General features: G+C 46.6%; 1 protein-coding gene across 1 annotated transcript; it reads left to right on the forward strand.

Annotated features, from left to right (window-relative positions):
• Positions 1 to 1,065: 1,065 nt before the first annotated feature.
• ATP6V1C2 (ATPase H+ transporting V1 subunit C2) lies at positions 1,066 to 20,070 on the forward strand (the record flags this gene model as incomplete). The annotated part of the gene is made up of 12 exons (XM_082305647.1): positions 1,066 to 1,194; positions 2,762 to 2,829; positions 7,406 to 7,491; positions 12,258 to 12,352; positions 13,052 to 13,143; positions 15,384 to 15,482; positions 16,573 to 16,641; positions 17,581 to 17,673; positions 18,094 to 18,187; positions 18,494 to 18,591; positions 19,000 to 19,129; positions 19,975 to 20,070. 12 exons carry the CDS (start codon positions 1,066 to 1,068, stop codon positions 20,068 to 20,070), a joined length of 1,149 nt encoding a protein of 382 aa, XP_082161773.1.
• Between the last annotated feature and the right edge of the window lie 180 nt (positions 20,071 to 20,250).

A 20,250-nucleotide genomic window follows, 5' to 3' on the forward strand; every position in this document is an offset into this window, starting at 1 on the left:
AGAGGGAGCCTCCGCCCCCCGCGCCCACCCGCGCCCCTTCCCCGCGGGCCCAGCGCTCCCGCCCCGCCCCGGCCGCCTCACCGAGCAGGTCCGTGTGTCCGTGTCCGTGTGTCCGTGTCCGTGTCCGTGCCCGCGCCCGCCCCGCCGGCCCCGGGCCGGCAGCAGCGTGGCGGGAGAGGCGGCTCGGGCAGGTAAGGCAGCGGGCAGGGCGCCGGCAGCGTCCCCCCGCCACCCGCCCGCGGTGGCCTGGCCCCGGGGCGCGGGAAGGGGCGGGCAGCGGGCAGCGGGCAGCGGGCAGCGGGCAGCGGGCAGCGGGCAGCGGGCAGCGGGCAGCGGCGCGGGCTGCCTGAGGGGCAGGCGTCAAACCTGCCCCGACCCGGGCACCTGAGCGCAGGGGCGGGCCGGGAGCGGGGGGTGTGCGTGTGGCTTCTGCCCCCCGCTGCCCTGCGCTGTTCGGTGCCGCCGTCCCCCGCGGGTCGGTGGCGTTCTGCCGGTGGCCCTGGGTCTGCCGCGGCTCGCCTTCCTCCGGCGCCTTCCCACCCAGCCTGTGAAGAGAACGGAATATTCCGTCCCACCGCTGGCGTCTGTTGCAGCCTACAGGTTGAGCAGAAGTCTTCTTACATCTTGTTTTCAGCTTTGCCTACCGGTGTCCAACAACGTGAGAGACGATATTTATCAAACAGAAATCCTTACTTACGTCTGGGCGGTTCGGTGAAGTCCCCAAACTGCTGAACGGAGACTGGACTGAGGGCGCCGGGCGAATGGCACGGGCCGGGAGGGAGGAGGGGAGGAGGAAGCTTCGTTTCTCCGTTCAGAAACTGGGTGGGACAACCCTGAGAGAGGAGGAACGGCCGCGCTCTGTCGTGACATTCTGGAGAAGGTCACGCTCCATTTCAGCCCGAGACACAGGGCTGACTCACCGTCCTCGTGGTTCTGAAAAAAATCATTCATCTGTTCTAACAACTTCTGCTCTTGGGGAAGAGCCCGTTTTGTGCGGCGCTCTGTTAGCCGCTTACCTGCTTTGTGTTTCTACAGTGACCAGGAGCGAAGGGAAAATATTAGATCATGTCGGAGTTCTGGCTAATTTCTGCCCCGGGAGATAAAACAAATCTGCAGGCATGGGAGAGAATGAACACGGTGACGTCGAAATCCAACCTGTCCAGCAACAGCAAATTCCATATTCCAGACTTAAAGGTAAATGAGGAAGGGGTTTGTGTATGGGCGATACAGCAGCATTAGCCAGGGCTAAAGACTTGTGGGATAAATGTAGGATTTGTCTTTTGGGATAATATGCAGAGAGTATAAGAAGATTGCAGTCGGGGAGTAAGTTGTGTTCAGTCAGCTGAAAATTGATCGGAGAGAAAAGAAGTCGTTGTGCTTGAAGCTGACCTTCCCATTGGAAGGATAGATCTATAAGGACTGAAGATGACCAGTTAAATAACTAATCTATTGCATTCAATGTGCCTTTTGCTCCCAGTCATGAAAGTCATACAGCATCGTACATCTTGCATCGCTAATGCAAAGCGAGTAGCTAAGTATCTCGAACCGCGCCAGTAAGACTGCCGACAGGGAAAACAGTGCTATAATGTACATTACTCCTTGGGAAATGGATGTATGTGTGTATTCAGCTACATTACCCAGCTTCATATCATCATATAAATAGGAAGAGTATTAATCCATGACTTTTTTATACCTTTGCATTATTTAATCCTTATTTTACAAGATCTGCACCTTATTTTTATTTCATTTGTGGCTTTGAAAAATCCAAATATTCTGCATTAAAGTCAATGGAGTTACCACAGACGTAGAACTTGGTTCCTTGGGGAGTTGCCATCACCCATCCCTTAACGAAGTTACTCTTAGTGCATCCAGGATCTGGCTTTAATCCAAAAAGATGATTAAGTTATAACTTGAGCTATCCCAATTACATAAGGATGCAAGTAAAAAGGGAGCATGGCCTGTTCTCAAGTAATAACCTACTGAATTGTCACATGAATGTTTCAGACTGGGAATGTTGCTTTTTGCATGCGCACCTGAGACTGATACGATTTTTACCATCTATGGGCCTTATGCAGCTGGTGTTGGTGTGAGTCCACTAATGTCAAAGGAAATAAAGCATTTGCAGTATCTGAAGATGCAACCAGCCCATTAATACTCTGCTAATTTTTCTACGTAAAATTTGTTTCTTCTCCTTCAGCTTGACCCTTCATAATGTTGAACTCGCAACATTACAAGAAAATGTTCGGCAATATATTGCAATACCATAAACATAAGATTATGACTGTGACAGAGTCAAACAAAAAGCAGATGTTGATCTTGGAGGAAATGGCTTTGTGAGAGCCTTAGTCTTTGGTAATAGCAAAGAACGCAAAGAGAGACACCTTTTTGAATAAGTGCTGCTTCACTTGGTTTGCTCAATACATCAGATTTGTTTGTATGTATATTGTGTGCATTTCTAGTCACTATTTTATCACGTAAAAGACCAGTCTATGCTACTTGATGATACGGGAATGAAAACAGGAAGGAAGACATTGACGTGTAATCTTGAGACTACACATACATTTTTTCCTTTATTGGAAAAGGCTTTTTATGCCCTAGGTCTCAGATAAAGGAATTGCTACTTTTTCCACTAAGTAAATAAAGTTCTGCCAAACTATTGAATTCACAAGTGCTAAATACAAGTCGGTGTCCCTAAGACTCTGCAAACAGAAGCCTTAGACAAACTTGTGCATCTTTCACCTACTTCTCATCTTTTGCGCAGGTGGGGACACTGGATGCTCTTGTTGGTCTGTCAGATGAGTTGGGAAAACTTGATAGCTTTGCTGAAAGGTAAAATAGATCTTATTTACTACCTACAAATGAGAAACAGACATTGTTTTTATGGGACGGTATGTCCTTGTGTTCACCTCGGGCTGGCTCAGTTCAGCCTGGGCTACAACTGGGCTAAAGTGGATAGGCTTTGTTTAACCCTTGTGTTGATTGTCATGGAGTCATCACAAAGAAAGGACCATTCCTTTAAATTTAGATTAATTAATTCAGTGATAGTTTTGTCTGCACAGCAATCTGTTTGAGTGGCAGTGCTAGGGAAGCTGTTTCTCAAAGGGAAGCTACTAAAAAAATGTTCTTTTTTTTTTTTTTTTTTTTTTAAAAAGAACATCATCCCACCCCATCCAGGAGCTTAAATTAACAAAACGGCATTTGGAGAACATGAAGCCCTCCCTGATCTTATTTTCCCAGAATATTTCTCTTGAGCCTTCTGCCCCTTTTCAACCAAATAGAGGAGTTCTAAGGAATAAGTTCTTCTGAATGAAATCCGGAGCTCTCCCTCGACGACGTGTAAACTCCTTGAAAATCAGAATATTGACTCACATTCTATCAAATCTACTTACGCAAAGATTCACATGATCTCATTGCTGATCATTGCCCAGATTGCCTTTTGGGCCAAACTGACCTGGGTGTACAAAGAATAATAAGTGTAGCAAGCTGAGAAAATGCCAGTTGTAAGATACTTCATGGGATGAAGTAGACTTTGTTGTTGAGGCCTCTGGTTCATACTGCAGAGATTCTTCATGAAGTGGGGATAGGGGCAAATATGGGCAGAGACAGTGCCAAAACCTGCTATCTCTTCTAATGGAAGGTGTCTCTAGTCAGGGCAGCAGATAGACAAGCAACTGTGCAATCTGGATTTGAGAGCTGCCAAAAATAATACAGAACTGATTTTCAGAAGGGCTTAGCTAATTCCCAGCTCTGTGAAGAATTAGGACTTCTGAAAAGCCGTCTGTAGGATCCGTGTAAGATCATGGTGGCTAATTTTAAGTGAAATGTCAGTATGAGCTTCCTAGGCTCACTGTCTCCTTCCATTACCTTTGTCTTAACTGGACAACATGGTACAGCTCCTTGTTCAAGCTGAATGCCACTTTACTCCGCTAATTGTCCCTTTAATGTCAGTAATGACACTTACCGTATGACATGCTATAGGCACCGAGCAAAGGGGTCAGTGAGGCCCTTCCATCATAACCTACTGAGGTAAGGACTCTTCCTATTTGTCTTTTTTGCCTATCCAGCTAGGTAATCAAGAAGGATCAGCGAGATATAAAAATAAGAAAAATATGTTAAAAAATAAGGAAAATGCATTAGAGTAGAGTAATAGCAGAGAATAAGCAACACAGATCAAGTCCCACAAGGACGTGCAAAAGCATTTTACCTTAAATAAATGCCCAGGCTTTTGAGTCTAGATTGTGATTCAAGGGTTAAAATGCCAAGCGCTTGCACTTTGTTGAAGTAAATGGCATCCAGAGGGTTACAAGCCTGTTCAAATGACCTGAGCATTTATGTTCTTGCTCCTCTGAAACAGCTACCTGCTGAACTGTTGCTAGATAAACACAACTGCCGGTAAAGCCAGGCAGCGCAAACCTGTCAGCACTGCCTCCTGCCAGGACAGCAGAGAAGGGGCAGGAGTTTGCAGGATCTATTGTTTCCACGTACTTTTATTATTTATTTACGCAGGGAGGCAGAGTGTTTTTCCATGTCACCGTGTGGTAACGTGGAGCTCTCTCAAGCTGATGATCCCCTCGGTCACTCTTACCCGGGGGTTCTCCTGAGTCCTCGGTCGGCGGAGCATTCCGCAGCGGCCTCAGATTGCGGGGCTTCTGCTTGCCACGGTGTTTTGAAGGCCTAGCTGGCAGCACCCTTTAATACACAGTGTCATTTAAAGAGTGTTGGACTTTTTTTTTTTTTTTTTTAAAGTAATGACATTGCAGCAATTTCAGAAGCAAAATGTGAGAGTCTTCCAAGCCATAATACTAGGCTAAATGGAGTTATTCTCTTTACAGGTTTCTATTACTACTTCTCGAGGCAGTTTAGCTGAAACCCTCTCCTTCTATAATGCATCATTTGAGCATGGTATTTGCTCAGGGTGGGATTCATCTCATCTAAAGGCAGAGGTTTAAGGGCTGAATGTGAAAGCTGCTCACTGTGGGATGTCACTATAGTCGATGGGCTCCTCCGGGGGTCTGATTCCTCTTGCTTGCCTCAGACATCAGTGGTATGCAGGGTGCGTGTTCTGTCTTCACACAGGAATGTATTGGATGAGTGAATCCCACTTGGGTTTCACAGGATGGAAGGCAAGGCACAGAGACTAAGCTGGGACTGGAGAACATTGCTCTGGCCCTGCTGCCTGCAGGGACCCTGGGGTGTGTGGGCTGGAAGGGACCCAAGCCTTGCCTGGGCAGCTAGGACTGTTGGGTGCACCAGAGCACGTACCTGTCCCACCGTCTATACCTATGGAGAGAGACCAGAGCTAACTGTCTCCCAGCCATCAGGTTAGCTCCCAGCTGCACTCAACAGTAACAAAAGCAGCTCAGGCCCTTGGGAAAGCTGCTGGTTTATACACTTTCCTGTTGGCTGCTTTCTCCGTTATGCCCTTCGCCTCCTGCTATACTGCTCTTGCCAACTGGGCTGGAGTCCTGTCTTGTTCCAAGTTCCTTTGGGCTCCCTGGACATCATGAAGGGGCTGAAAACCAGCTGCGTCTGCAAGCTGAAAATTGCAGAGGTGCTTGGCAGTGTCGCAGCTGATGGGGAACCACTGTGTGGGTCCCTGCACGCTCCCCACAGCCCGAGTGTGGGCAACACGCGGTGTTCTCCAGCAACGCTCAGCTGGCACCGGGCCCCCAAGGGGCTGCAGCCAGATGGTGCAAAACTGCGCAGCCGTAAGAGGCACATCCAACCTAACCTTGAACATTTCCAGGGATGGGACATCCACAACCTCTCTGGGCAACCTGTTCCAGTGCCTCACCACCTTCATCATAAAGAATTTCTTCCTTTTGTCCAATCTAAATCTACCCTCTTTCAGTTTAAAACTGTTGCCCCTTGTTCTGTCACTATAGGTGCTGGTAAAAAGTCTCTCTCCATCCTTCTTAGTGGTGGACTTGGCAGTGTTAGGTTAACAGTTGGACTTGATGATCTTAAAGATCTTTTCCAACCTTAACGATTCTATGATTCTTAAAACCCCCCTTTATATATGAAAGGCTGCAATAAGGTCTTCTCTTCTCCAGGCTGAATGACCCCAAACAGCAGGAGTTCTGACTACAGCATTCTTGGCAGCATCAGCAATCTCAGATTTTTTCTCCCCATCACAGGACTGGAAAACCTTTCCAAAGACTGTGAGTTTCTTCACAGGAATGGAGAAAGCGGGAATCTTTACCTCTGTGAATTACTGCTTTTAAATGGCCCGTATAACTGCTTTGCAGCACATCAAAGAAAATCCTTTTCTCTGATGCTCTCATGGTATCTGTACCTGGCCTGAAGTCCCTTTCCTGGACTGTTGAAAGCCACAGGCTGTCACAAGACACGTTGTCCAAACACTGCAGGTGCCCTTTCAGTCTCCAGCTCATCTGCAGCTGCGGTACTCTCCCCTCTGTAAGGAAAGAAAGGGAGCAGAAGCCTGGCATTGTGCTCCACTGCATGTCACCACGCCAAGGATTATGTCCGCTTCACATCTCTGCCAATTTCATGATCAGGCAGCTACTTTTTAGCTGTTGCTTTTTTTTTTTTTTTTGTACACGATGTAGTCAGCCTGGAATGGTTAGGGAACTGAAGGCCAAATTCTGTGAATACTTCTGAGTACAGAAGGATACTAGAACAACCAGAAAGGCTCTTGGCCTGCATGAGATAGGTACTTTGACTAGGACCAGGAGGATCTACTGCTGGAGGGACTTGATGAATACATTTTTTAAAATCACCAGAAAATAAGTAACTGTGTGGAGACAATGTTCTCCAGGAGGGGTTCTGTTCAATTCACTGCTCTGAACTGGGCAGAAGGAGGATTTGAATCTAGTTCTCCCACGCCTTAAAGGAGCATCTTGTGCCCCATGCTAAAGAGAAGAGAGAGAAAGGGTCCCCTAAAGAAGAGGAATAAGAAGGAAATTCTCTCTGTCAAACAAGAGAACATTGCCGTTTTCCCCTGCGTACTTTGTAAGAACCTTATCTCAGCAAGCCCTAAGGGTTTACTTAGCATCCCATGGAACAGATTTTCAGCCAGTGTTAGTCTGTATGTAGCTTCTTGTTCCTCCATCACCTTTAGAGTTTTAAACATGGGTTTCTTGCCTTCTGGTTTCTGCTATGACTATCATGAGTGTACAGAAGACGGAATCTTGATCTTCTGGAAGTCTAGAGCACTGGGGAGACGATATTACCTATGTGTTTGTGGAGATCAGTGTATTTAGAAACAAGGCATTTAGTTCTGCAATATGCCATAGGTTGTTTATCATCATTTGAATTTCAAATTAACCTGCCTTGCTTCAGAAGCATTTTGTATGGGCATCTTCATGTTTATCAGATCATTGTGGCAACTGTTTTATATTCATTTTGTTTCTTCACTAACAAAGCTTCTCTTATTACACCTAAGCATAATAAAGAAAATAGCCCAGTACATAGGAGAAGTTATGGAAGACTCAAAAGATAAAGTCCAGGAAAATCTTCTGGCCAATGGAGGTAGGTGCTGTGAATGTGGATATTTTAATGCATTGATGCTGTCTGTGTTTGCTTTAGAATATGAACATATAGAATTGAAACACACATTAGAAAGGACAACCATCAGCAACATTTTTTAAGACCACATCTAGCCTGTTCCCATTTTTCTCAAAGTTAGCAGAAGCTTTATCCAGCACCAGCTTTGCTTCCTGGGCAGTGTTCAGCATCTAGTACTGAACTAGTTTCTAACACCAGAGCTGTGGAGTGAAGAGGAAAGCAGGAGACATCCTTCTTCACTCCTAAAGTGACCTAGCACCCTTCTGTGCCCCATATGGGCTTGATCTCTTACAGGCAGCTAGATCTCACTCTGTATGGCTGCATGACATCTGTCAGTGATCTGTTAGTGATTTGCCTTCCCTCCTGCAGTGCTGGGATAGATCACGTTGCTAACTGTGGATTTCTGACATCACAGGTGGACGTGTGAGGCAACAGCTCCAAAACATGGAGCCAGGGCTGTGCTCGCAAGGTTGTGCCAGGGGCCGGCTGGCCATGCACGTGCTACTCCTGTTAGGGGAAATGCCCTTCGGTCGTGTCCTGCCCTGGCTGGCAGCAGTTGTGTGGCAGAGAAGGAGACCGGGCAGTGATGGCAGGGGCACTTCTGACATGCCAGGGGGCCGTGGGAGCCCACTACCTTACTGCGTGCTCCCCTGCGGCATCTCTAAGTAGTCAATATGATGGTTTTATAACCTCCGTGAACTTATTTCCCCCTTTAGTATCTAGTATGATACCCAAGGCCCTGAAGGGAGCCTGCGTCAAGGACGAATTAACATTTAGAAACTGATGGCTCCTAGATCTCTGCATGTTTTGTTAGACCCTCTGTGTGTTTCAGAGCAAATTCCTTCCCAGCTATACTGGAAAAGTACAACAAAATTGGATGCTAATTACAGTCTTGTAGAATGACGCTTTTAAATACACTAACAGTGCACACTCCATCACCCTTTGACTGTCTGCAATGTTGTACTTCAGATCTGTATGAGTAAAGGATGGGGAGGGAGTTCTTTTAGAAATGTCCTCCTTGCATGACGTAAGACTGGCATTTGATGAGTGCAACTGCTTGACAAGTACAATAATCCCGCTTACTGTGTTTCAGGGCTAAAGGATAAAATGAAATGTCTCAAAAGTATGTTGGGGATTGATGATTGCGGTGTTGTTACAAGCATGGGTTTGTGTGTATTAGTGCTAGAGACAAGTCTTGGTCTGGTTGTAGAGATACAGTGATCAGGTTACGATGGATTTCTCAAGTAACAACCTCGTAGCTTGATCACGATATCCCTATGACTTGAGAAACAACAGGTTTCACTTATTTCCTTTGTTTCCTCTTTTTACACCATTTTCCTTTCCTATCAGCTCTGCACGTGTTGTAATAGAAGGATGTGGAAATTACTTGTATGTTTTACTAATTTCTGTCCTCTGTCTGGATTTGGTCACCCAAACAAATCATATTAAACTAAGACATTAACCTTTCCAAGATTATTGACTGCATCTTAAAAAATTGAGTCAGCTTTAGTATATGAGGATACCCCTAATATATTCCAGTGTCATTCTTCATAAGCAGCAGCAACTTTGCCGTACGAATTCTTCTTCCTTCCCTTTCTGGTTAGCAAAAGGGCCCTAAAGTTGAAGACTTCCTCGAGATTGTGAAATCAGAAACAAAATGATAAGACACGGGTTCTTGCTGCGTGGTCCCGTTTCAGGCTATTAGACCATCCCAACTCAAATTTTGTTTTAAGTTACACTATACAAGTTTTCTGATTTTATCTCAGTTGTATATGTTCCTGACAGCAGTTTGGTCCATGAACTGATGAAGATAGTGCCTGTGTGTCTAACAATTGTTTAGATTTGTGTGAAGAAAAATGCAAAGTACTGGAAAATACAGCGCTTTTAGTTAAGTGAACACACACACTACTTTCCAGTGGGCAATAGTTGGAAGCAGCTACATGGAGTTGTCTCTCTTAGAGAAGGAAAACGTGTGTTTGTGTAATAAAGGGAATTTTAGTATATCATCACAACAGCAGGAAATGCTTTCTTGCTTGTGACAGAATAAAAAATGGGAAATGTAAGTAAAGCTTTTCTTCAAAGATTCGGACCAAATTCTCTTCCATTTATAGTAATGTTAAACCCATATGAATTTTAAAATTTGGTAAGTGATGGAATAACTCCACTCTTTTTAATGAGCTCAAACCAAAGGAAAATGGGGAGCGTAATAATTTTGAAGAATTAAGTGTTTTGAAGGGAAAGTGTTCACCACTGCCTCTTAGAGCTGGGTGAATAAATCAGAGTTACGAGAGATTCAGGCTGTGGGGTTCCTGGGCAGCTGCGAGCACGTTGGGGTAGGTAGGAAGCATCATCTCTCCTGGATGGGCAGCTATGTGAAGTCTTTTAGAAGTGACTTGTCAGGTTCCATAAAGGAGGGGTGCCATTCCAGGAGCATCAGGGTGCTTGGACTGCTTGGCATTTTGAGCTCAGTTCTGCTAGTGTGTTCACAGTAGTTTGTGGCATCCCCAAGACCAGGCTGCTTAACGAAACTGCACCAGTGCCAGAGCAGTGCTCAGGAGTGAACTTGTAAAATGGACTGAGAACTCATGCTGTGCTTAACTGCCTAACATTTGAATTCTGCTGAGATTCAAGGAACACGAGGATAGAAAGGGCATGTGTAGGTCTTCAGGGAACTTTCATATCTCCTCAGCTATAAATAGATCAGTGTCTGTCTTTAAAGCGCCTGTGAATACATTGTTCCTCTGCACAGCCCAGTAATGCCATGCTCTTTGCAGGTTTCATTCCCATTGAATTTAGGAAAGCCTAGGCAAGAAAGCTTGGAAGAGATGCAGTAGGATGAAATCCTTGTGTCACATACCCCATGCTGAAAATGCTCCGTGAACTTTGTCGCTCAAGTATTTTTTACCTCCCTGCCTTCCCCCCAGCGACCATGAGCAAGCACTGCTGGAGAACTGCACAGGCAGGAGCTGTGTGATAGCTCTCCCTGCCTTCTGCAGTTTTGCCCCCTTCCCACACGCTCCCTGTGCAGGAGAATTTGCTGATTCCTGATCAGACCTTAGCAGGAAGGGCTGGATCTTTGCCTCGTGACTCCTGTCCACTGGATGTGGGCGAGGTTGACACAGCTGTGGTTTTCAAAGAAAGAGGGGGAGAACACCGTCATGCCAGTGCTCTCCGCCTCCGAGGCAGCTTATCCGTTGATAAGAAGCCTGTTTCCTCCTAACATAAGACTTTCCATGCTTTGGAAATCTAATAGGGTAAACTGACTCTGTTGTGGGGTGAGAGGAGCCCATGGAAAGGATAGCGCTCTCCTGCCAAGGGTATTCGGTATCACTCGAGACAGGGGAGTACCCTCAGCCTGGTAGTATGGCAATTACACAACTTTTCACATTCCTTCTCATGCATCTCAGTTCATAAAGTTTTCCCCACACCCTGGAAGTCTAGCCCACAAGAAATTGCGCTCAAACCTTGCTGTGGGAATGAATGAACTCTCTGGACAAGGCAGCGAAGAGCACTGAACAGCCCCAGCGTGCCTCCGCTTTTACTTGGCACCTTGAGCTTGTTTTGCTCCCCATCTCCCCAGGGCAACTTCCCAGATTTTTGCCATGTTTACCCCCCTGGTCTGGAAGAAAGCCCACCCTGCAGGTGACAGTGCCTCTGGCTGCTTTGTCTAGACACTGAGACCCTGCCTGCTGCCTTCCTCCAGCCTCCCTAACCTGCAGGGGCGCAGTCCCAGCCCCGCTGCTTGTTGTGGCAGGATGTGTGACTTTTTATCCCATCCATAAAGTTGCCCAAGAACACTATGTAGGGGCATGCTTGGTATCCTAAGGGCTCTCGGGACTCAGCTTAGGCAAAGAGCTGTCTGATTTCATGAGCTGCTAGAGGAGAATTCTTTTATCTGGTACCATAATGTACCAAGCCTTAATGTTTTCTGATGTTAAGGAGCCTTGGTCTTCAGAGTGAAACAGCATGATCCTGTTCTAGGAGCTGGGTATCATACGCGTCATCTCCCCTTGATTCTGGGAAGAAGTCTTGGCTTCCCGTGGTCCCAGGGTGCCTCATTTTGGGGGGCTGCATGCACAGGGCTTTGCTGTGAATTTCTGTTGTTGGATGCTGTGACTGGATTTATCCATTTAGAGAAATAGTGTATGGCTTTGTGTGAGATGGGGTGCTCAGTGTGCAAAGTCAGTGAGAAATTCGCCATCGCACCTGAATTTGTTTGATTTCTAGTGAGCACTGGACTGAATCACAGAGAAGTGACATCAGCTACGCTCTTAATATCTTGGATCAGACTCTCCCTGAGTATTACTGCTGGTCCTGGGCACGAAGTATTTTTCTGATAGCTCTTGCCGGGGTTAAATTCAGGCATATTGCAATAATCAAGATTGAGGTTACGTGAAGCTGTTTCTGCTGTAAAGAAGAATGGCTGCACATTGCTGTGTCCTGCTGATACAGCTAATTTTACAGTAATGCTTGTTCTGTACCGTTAGGTGTAATGCAGAAAAGATTTCTGGTTCTATTTCTAAGTTTGGGGATGTGCAGAAAGATGATTAGATTGGGCATATGATCTGTGCGGATTTGATCTAGATCGAATTTCTATGAGGTGGGCTTCTGGTTCATACCCATCGCTAATGTTAATCAAAATTATGCCTAGGCTATAGTGGGGACTACTACCCAAACTTTGATCTGCCATCTGGTAAGCGTCTGCTTTAATGCATCTCTCTGCATTTCAGTTGACCTAATTAGCTACCTGACACGGTTTGAGTGGGACATGGCCAAATATCCCATAAAGCAGCCACTGAAGAATATATCAGAAGCATTAGCAAAGGTAAATTGTACTCCGAATTTTAAGAAGATGTCAGCATGGGGAAACATGTCTTCTTGGCAGTTTTTGTTTCTTCCTCTCATGGCAGTCACTGAGAGCTTTGCCTTTGGTTTGGGCAGGAGCAATCTCAGAAGCACATACTCTGCACTGAAACATTGATATTATTTTAATTTCTACTGTAATAATAATGATACATATATTTAAACCTACTGAGTCTTTAAATATATGGCTCTTTACCAAATGTACTAGAATATATTGTTATGGTTTCTGCACTTTAGTCCCCTTCATTGTAGTATTTTATTGCTTTTATATACTGCCATATTATTCTCCATTTCGGAGTTCTTTTGTGAAACTGTTGGCCTGACAGTAAATCAAACACATTGCAGGCCGGATGAATTATTTACACTGTCAGCCCATTGAGGAAGGCATGATGTGTTGTTCAATGTAGATAATAAATGAAACCGTGAACTTGCTCCTTAGGTACAGCTGTGACACAGACAGCAACAGCTAACTGAATCCGACTTTCTGCAGAGGCCTTTGCCGCGGGGGGGCTCTGACACCGGCTCCCCCTTGCCCACAGTCAGGTGGTTTTACGAGGGGCTGACAGCTGGGTCCTTGCATTAAGGTGCAGAAGCGGTGGGAAGGGGGGTGAGGACAGCACCTCAAGCACTGAGTTGACTCACTTTTTTTACTTTGTTTTAGCAAGTGACTCAAATAGAGGCAGACCTGAAGACCCGATCAGCTGCATACAACAACATTAAAGGAAATTTGCAAAGCTTGGAGAAAAAAACTGTGTAAGTATAGCACATGCCTATTCACATCTGGAATGCTGCATGGCTGAACTGAGGACAGTGCATGCTCACAGCCATTGCTGTGCTGTCAACCATGTGTGTTCTGGTGGGAACAAATTTTTCTGGCTTTGGGGCCTGCAGACCTACAGACCCAGTGAAAGCTGGAGGGGAGCTGGTGTGATCAGCATGTCTCAAAATCGGTTTGGGGAGATTGCAGTTCCTAATAGGATTTTATTGGCAGTGTGAGCAGACAGTCTTGGAAAGAGTCAAAACCAAATGCACTGTATTGTTCTGATGAAATTCCAGGGAGTCAGAAATTAGATGAGCTGGGTCAACCGGTGGATTCCTTTGCAAGGCAGAGCTGTTTCCCATGTTCTGAACAGCATTTGCAGAGCTCCCATAGGAAACAGCTCTGTCTTACTTGTTCCCGCACCTCTCCAGCATCCCACTTAGATTTTTCTTTTCTTTGTTTCATTCTGTTGGTCCAGGTAATGCCCTGTCAGGGCTTCCCAAATGTTCTCTCTCCTGTCTTCAACTGCTTATGGTCTTTACCTATGTCAGTGCTGATACCTGGATTTTTTTCCAGGGTATCACTGGGGAGAACAGTAAATTCCAGTAAGTAGTAAATTTAAAGCAATTTAGATAATGCTATGCAAGCCCTCGCCCAGCACATGCTTGTATGTGCCACTCTTTCCTACTCAGGCCCCTTGCTCTGGGCACAGGACACAGGTAGGTCCTTGCCTTCCTGGCACTGCAGCCAGCCAGGCTGGCAGCCTGCCTAGAAACCAGCCTTTACCCAAGGAAGGTACTCACAGGAGCTCAAACCAAACCCCAGGGTAGCTGGAATTTTGTTCTGAATGTGGAGCTAAAATGAGCATGCCTGGCACCAACTCCACCGAATCCAACCAGAAACCACAGAAAAAGTACTTCTGGGTGGTGGTTCAGAATGAGTTTGTCAAAAAAACGCTATCCCTCATGGAGACCTGCTCAAGATGGGGACTGCAGTGCCCACGAGGGTCAGCAGAGCCATATCACAGTTACATCTCCCTCTCTCTCTGCTGAGTTCCTGGCTCTGGCCTGTGCTTCCAGCTTGGTGTAGACAGTGTTAGACACATTTGTCTCAGGCTGTGTGCATGTGGATAATCATGGGCGGGAGCGAGAAGGGGACATTAGCTCCCATTTCCCTGTTCTTGGCACCGTTTGTATTCCCAGCCCACTCCTGCAGCATCTCTCCAGCTTCCACATTGGCTTTGAGCACCTGGAGAGAGGCAGAAGCTCTGTGTGGGGAACATGAGCAGTGCCAGGCCTCCGGCAAGGTGATGAGGGAGAAGAACGGAGACCCTGTGGTCCGCGCCTGTCTTCCTCTCACCACCCTGTCCACCTTTAAATGCTGGCGTCTCTGGTGCCAGCTAGCCTGGGTTGAACAAACATCTAAAAGATGTTACTGGCCAGTTAATTAATGTTTAGACTGGCACAGTGGGCCTCAAACCAAAAACTAGTGGTTTATGTCCTTCTTCACTCCTGCCCAGTGACAGAGAGGGCAGCTGCTCTCCTCCCATACACACCTAGTGCCTACCAGCCATGCCCGGCCAGCCCCAGCCATCTACGCTTCCTAGGTGTGCAGCACTAGTGGGACTTAATGTGATCAAGTGGGCTTAGACTGTGAAGAGACCCCCTCCTGCAGCTCCCGCCTGCGCACGAGCCTGCTGCTCCCGCTGTCCTTCAGCTGGAGGTGTCTCTGTGTGCTTGTCCGCGGCAGTCCAGGTATGCCAGGGTTGCTTTGGTGGCTTAGGTCCATACCAGCATTGCTTGCTCTGACTGCAGCATGGTCACACAGGCAGCTCAACAGGCACCCTTGAGAAGGCAGGTGCCTCCCGCAAGGTGCGGCAGCGACCGGGAGCGGGGTGGTAACTTCAGGTGTGCAATTCCCAAGCATCTACAACCTTACTGTAGAAACAATAGCAACAGAATGGTGTAATTTCACATAAAGGGCATAAACTAGCCTAGTGCTAGTCACCAATATTCTGCCATTAGTATTAGTTGCTTTTTTATTCTTTTTAGTTGCAGTAAAAATAACTAAACGGCCATTTTAGAAGTGTAGATGTGTCCTTTAGCCACCTCCTTCCTGTCCTTCTTCTACCCCAGTATACACTATTAGCAACTATACCCACAGCACAATACCTCCAGTGTGGTGCTGCTGGGTTCCTGCTAATGTTATTTTTCCTCTGTCTTCTTCACCGTAGGGGAAATCTGCTGACTCGGACCCTAGCAGACATCGTGCATAAAGAAGACTTTGTTCTGAATTCCGAGTATCTTATCACGCTGCTCGTCGTGGTGCCAAAGTAAGGCAATAGTGCGTGCACGCACGCTCAATGTGGCATTGAGTTTCAGGCCCAAGCGCCGGATCCAGGCGATACTGGGTCAGGCTGGGGCAGCTCATCAGCGCTGTGGCTGGGGTACGGGTGGAGCTGTCAGCAAAGAGAAAGAACAGCTTCTGCCAAGGGTGGTGCTGGCACAAAAGATAAGAGACAAGAAGTGCTCCGAACTCCGAGCAGGACAGAAACGGGATGTAGGTTTTTAACTGTTACAGAGTGGGTTCTCAAACAGCCTCCTGGTAGGAATAGTAAAAGTTAAAAAAAGAGAAAAACAGATTCTTACTTAGCTTAGCCAGTTTAAAAAGGAATTAGACCTGTCAAACTCAGAAGGCCACTGCTGGTTGTGTATTCGTAAGTACCTGCATGTAGGATGACTGCCATCACCATCAGTTGTGAAGTTACACGATGTCCTCAGAAGCCTACACAAAACTTTTCCTCTCTGGATAGCCCTGTCCCAACACACACACATACAGTACCATCACTTTTCTGTCTGTGAAAACCATGTTACAAAAAGCTATCTGAAGTAAGTTTGTTGAGTTTATTATCAGCACATTCTTTCAGATTCCCCCTATAAACAAACTCACTTTGCAAACTCTTAGTGTCCCCTTGGCCCCTTTCTCCCAGTGCTGGCACTTGCCCCGTTTGCAGTGTAGCACCAGATCAGCTCTGGGATTGCACATAGCGGATGTACCACGCCTGCCCGTGGATCCGGGGCAGCTTGTGCAGGGGTCCTGGAGCGTGGGACGCTGTGTGGCAGCCTGGAAGTACGTGCCAAAAGCCACCATCTTCCCACCATCAGCTTCCTGCTCCGGGCCCTTCCTCGTGCCAAGAGCCAAAGTGAGGACTGAGGGTGCGGCGTTGAGGGAAACATCTCCCTAGCTGGTGACTAGGAGAGGAAAGGGTAGGAAAGGCGTAATGTGTCTTAATGACATAACCCAGCACGAAGAGCTCCAACCCTTCTACCCTAAGCCATTAGCTTAATTAACTATATTTATCAACACATTTGCTTTCTAGTATATAGTATTTATTACTGTGCTTTGTTTTGTGTTGATCAAAGGTCAAGCTATGTACAGTGGCAGAAGACCTACGAATCCCTCTCCGATATGGTAGTGCCTCGCTCCACCAAGTAAGTGAAATTCCAAATTAAGGTCACTGTTTGTTTCAGAGGTCCCTGCCGTATTTCAGCCCCTCAAATTGCTGGATCCTGGAAGGAATCACTTGTCTAACGCATGGGCTCCATGCTAACATACAGATTTGCCCAATCTCATTCTCACTTGAAATCAGAAATTACTCTGTTGAAGGGAAGTACAGATGAAAGAAAAAAAAAAATCACTGTTTTTTTTTTACAATTAGCTTGTTGTTCCTTTTTCCAGTAATGCAGTTCTTTCTACTTTCAACCAGGGCCTTTGCTTTTTGTGTAAAACAGACAAACAATTTGTTACAGTAATCCAGGCATAATTCAGACACATGCAATCACATACAATGTTATGGAAACTACTTTTTACAAAGATCAAACATTATCTTTGCATCTTTAATTGCTTCCTGCTGTAGATCAGCGTCATTCAGTGTACTGTCATTTGCATTAGCAAATGCCGTATTAACTTATCTTTTCACCTGGAGTAAAAAATCCTTCCTAGGAGTTAAATATGCCACTGCTCAGCTCCCACAGACCATGAGGTCCAATTCAGGGCACAAGAGGTGCTGTTATCCAAAATGGAAGAAGCAGAGAGCACAGAGAAAGAAGCAAGCTGTGTGCTACCGCCTGTCTCAGAAACACTCGTGCATGGGAAGTGGGGGAACGTTACCAGGAAACAGAGAGAAATCAGGCAGGCAGAACGTGTGTGTACGACGATGGGTTCAGGAACTTAACTCATGGAGTTTTACATTGGAGATCGTGTGGCTGGTGCGAGTGAAGTCCTTGTTCCCTATTTCAGTCACAGCAGTTCTTGACAAGCGGGGTGTTGTCCAGTATCATAAATGAAAAAAAGAACTGCAAAAGAGGAAGGTAAAGAAAGGATGGGGGATTTGCCATGTCAAATCCCAGCAGTGAATTTCCCTCCCACAGAATGATTGCTGAGGATGCAGACGGAGGACTCTTCACCGTGACGCTGTTTAGAAAAGTGATGGATGACTTCAAGGCTAAAGCCAGGGAGAACAGGTAAGAAGCGCTGAGTGCTAGGCAGGGCAGGCTAGCAAACAGATGATGAGGATAAGGTGAGGCTTGTTCTGTGTGCAGCACAGCTGAATCCATCACTGGTTTTTAAGACTTCTTTACTGTTTGGGCTGCTGCTGGCCTTAAAGCCACTGAGAAGGAGCTGCGGCAGCAGTACTGGCATACAGTGATCCTGTTTAAGCACCAAACTACGGATCCTGGAGTTGTCCTCCCTCCGCTCATGCTACTGACAGCAGGAAGCTTGCTTTCTGGGGGTGGCTTCAACTCCCACCCTCCGCATACGTTACCTGGTTAAATGGCTAGCAACTTTGAAACATCCCGTACCCGCTTCTCCAGAGGCAAAAGAAATGAGTGCGCATATTGCTTGGACTATGGCTTGTGAGAGCAAATGTCATTCAATTGTAGGTTCATGGTTCGAGAATTTTATTTTGATGAGAAGGAACTGAAATGTGAAAAGGAAGAGCTGATGAAATTAGCTTCCGATAAGAAACAACAATACGTAAGTAGCACATCAAGTCGATAGCCCCCATGACAGCCTTTGCTACCAGCGTGCCGAAGCACCTCTCACTCAGAAATGGCTTTGTGGTTCCAACAGACTCCTGTGAGCCCCTTTTAGCCCAGAAAACTGAGGCACAGGATAGGTGACATGATTTGCCCGACGTTACTCAAGTTTCTGATAAACTGGGAGCCACTAACAGGCTGCCTGAGAATTATCTCAGCCGCCCACGATGGCTTCAGTGGTGGCAGCTCTGGAGCCGCTCCGCGCAGCGAGGGGATCGCAGTACCGTTGTCTCTGTTCTCGTAGGGCCCGTTACTGCGCTGGCTGAAAGTGAACTTCAGCGAAGCATTTGTGGCTTGGATTCACGTGAAAGCATTGAGAGTTTTTGTTGAATCTGTCCTGAGGTAAGTGGGTAAACGTGCAGTGCCAGCAGAGATGCCTGTCGAAGTCAAAACGTACAGCTGTCTTCCTGGGGCAGTTCCTTCCTGGGAGGGAACAACCCCTCCACACCACCCTCCAGAACTCACAGGAGACAATACAGATGACCACGAAAAAGGTGACATACAAAGTTGATGAAAAAAAGTTCTTTGGGGACACTTATGGGGAAGCGGAAAACAGAATGACGCTCTTTAGTTGATTTTTAGCTTTAAAAAGAGAATGCTTTCAGGTAAGGAGGCAGCACGCCACCAGTGAGGTGGCGCACTGCAGCGCACAGACAGCCAGCCTGCCGGGAGACGGAAGAGGGAGAAGGGCGGGAGCGGAAAGGCGAGCCCCTTCCCCGCAGGTGAGCGTCTCTGTCGATGTGTTTCAAGGTACGGCCTCCCAGTGAATTTCCAAGCAATGCTGCTGCAGCCAAATAGGAAGTCTGTAAAACGCCTGAGAGATGTCCTAAACGTGGTCTTCAAACACCTGGATGAAGTGGCAGCAGCAAGTATAATGGATGTACGTATTTGGACTACGGCTGCACGTGCTGTAGCTTGTCTCGGTGTAGCCAAATGAACGCTTTCACAGTCCAGGGGCTAGAGCAAGCAACTCCTCACACCTTGCCGTGCTGGGATCCCGGGATGCAGCTCTAATCCTTGGGGGTAACAGACTGGATCAGGGTAACAGGTAGGCTCAGACTATGCTGGAGATGCATAGAGATGGCTTACATTTTCCATTGAAGCACCTGATGTTTACAGCTACCAGACTGAAATAGGCCTGCTCAATTATGTCAGTTCCTCTAGTCAGAAAGCTTCAAGTCTTCTCTAAACATTCAGATCAACACAAGCAAGGAAAATGAATTCAGAGATAAATGGTAGGACTGTGACACCGCCGTCCCCTGTAAAAGGCCGTCACTGACTTAAATACCTCAGCCTAGGACTTCAGCAAGCAGCAGTGCTTGCTTTCTCCCTCCCCACATCTTGAGTGCACAAACAATTTAGGATAAACCAATTAGGATAAACAAGCAGGCATTAAACCAGCCTAAAACCAGCAAGCGTAAGATTCCCAGTGCACAAAGGGGGGAGAAAGAAATGAGTTGCTCTGGAGCTGAAGCACACAAAAATGCTACGATACACATTCATGACGTTGCAACCAAGCATGCATTCTCAATGCTAGCTGCATTAGGCAGCCTGACACCACCAAGCAAACACCAGATTCTCAGTGGCGAATTCCTCATCTTAAGCAGAGCAAATACAAAACTCCATTCCACCTGCAGAAGAGGGGCGCAAAGGCAACCCACTGTCGCCTGGAACTGCGCGGCAGTTTGTTTGCTGGCACTAAAGTCACACTCTTTCCTTTTGCAGCCTGGCATGGACATCCCTGGTTTACAGCTGAGTAATCAAGAATACTATCCTTACGTCTATTTCAAGATTGACCTCAGTCTTCTTGACTACAGTTAAGGAAAAACTGCTCAAGCTTCATCTATTCATTTTCAAGACCCTAATGTTACCACAAATCTTTAGCTGCTGAAAGTCAAATTAAAACGTAGATGCTGTAGCAGGATAATTGCATAAGATCTTCCTACCACTTCCAGTAATTTTTACAGTGACTTCAATATCAATATCTCTTGTTCATAGTTT

Source organism: Platalea leucorodia, assembly GCF_965183815.1.
Source record: "Platalea leucorodia genome assembly, chromosome: 3".
NCBI lineage: Eukaryota > Metazoa > Chordata > Aves > Pelecaniformes > Threskiornithidae > Platalea > Platalea leucorodia.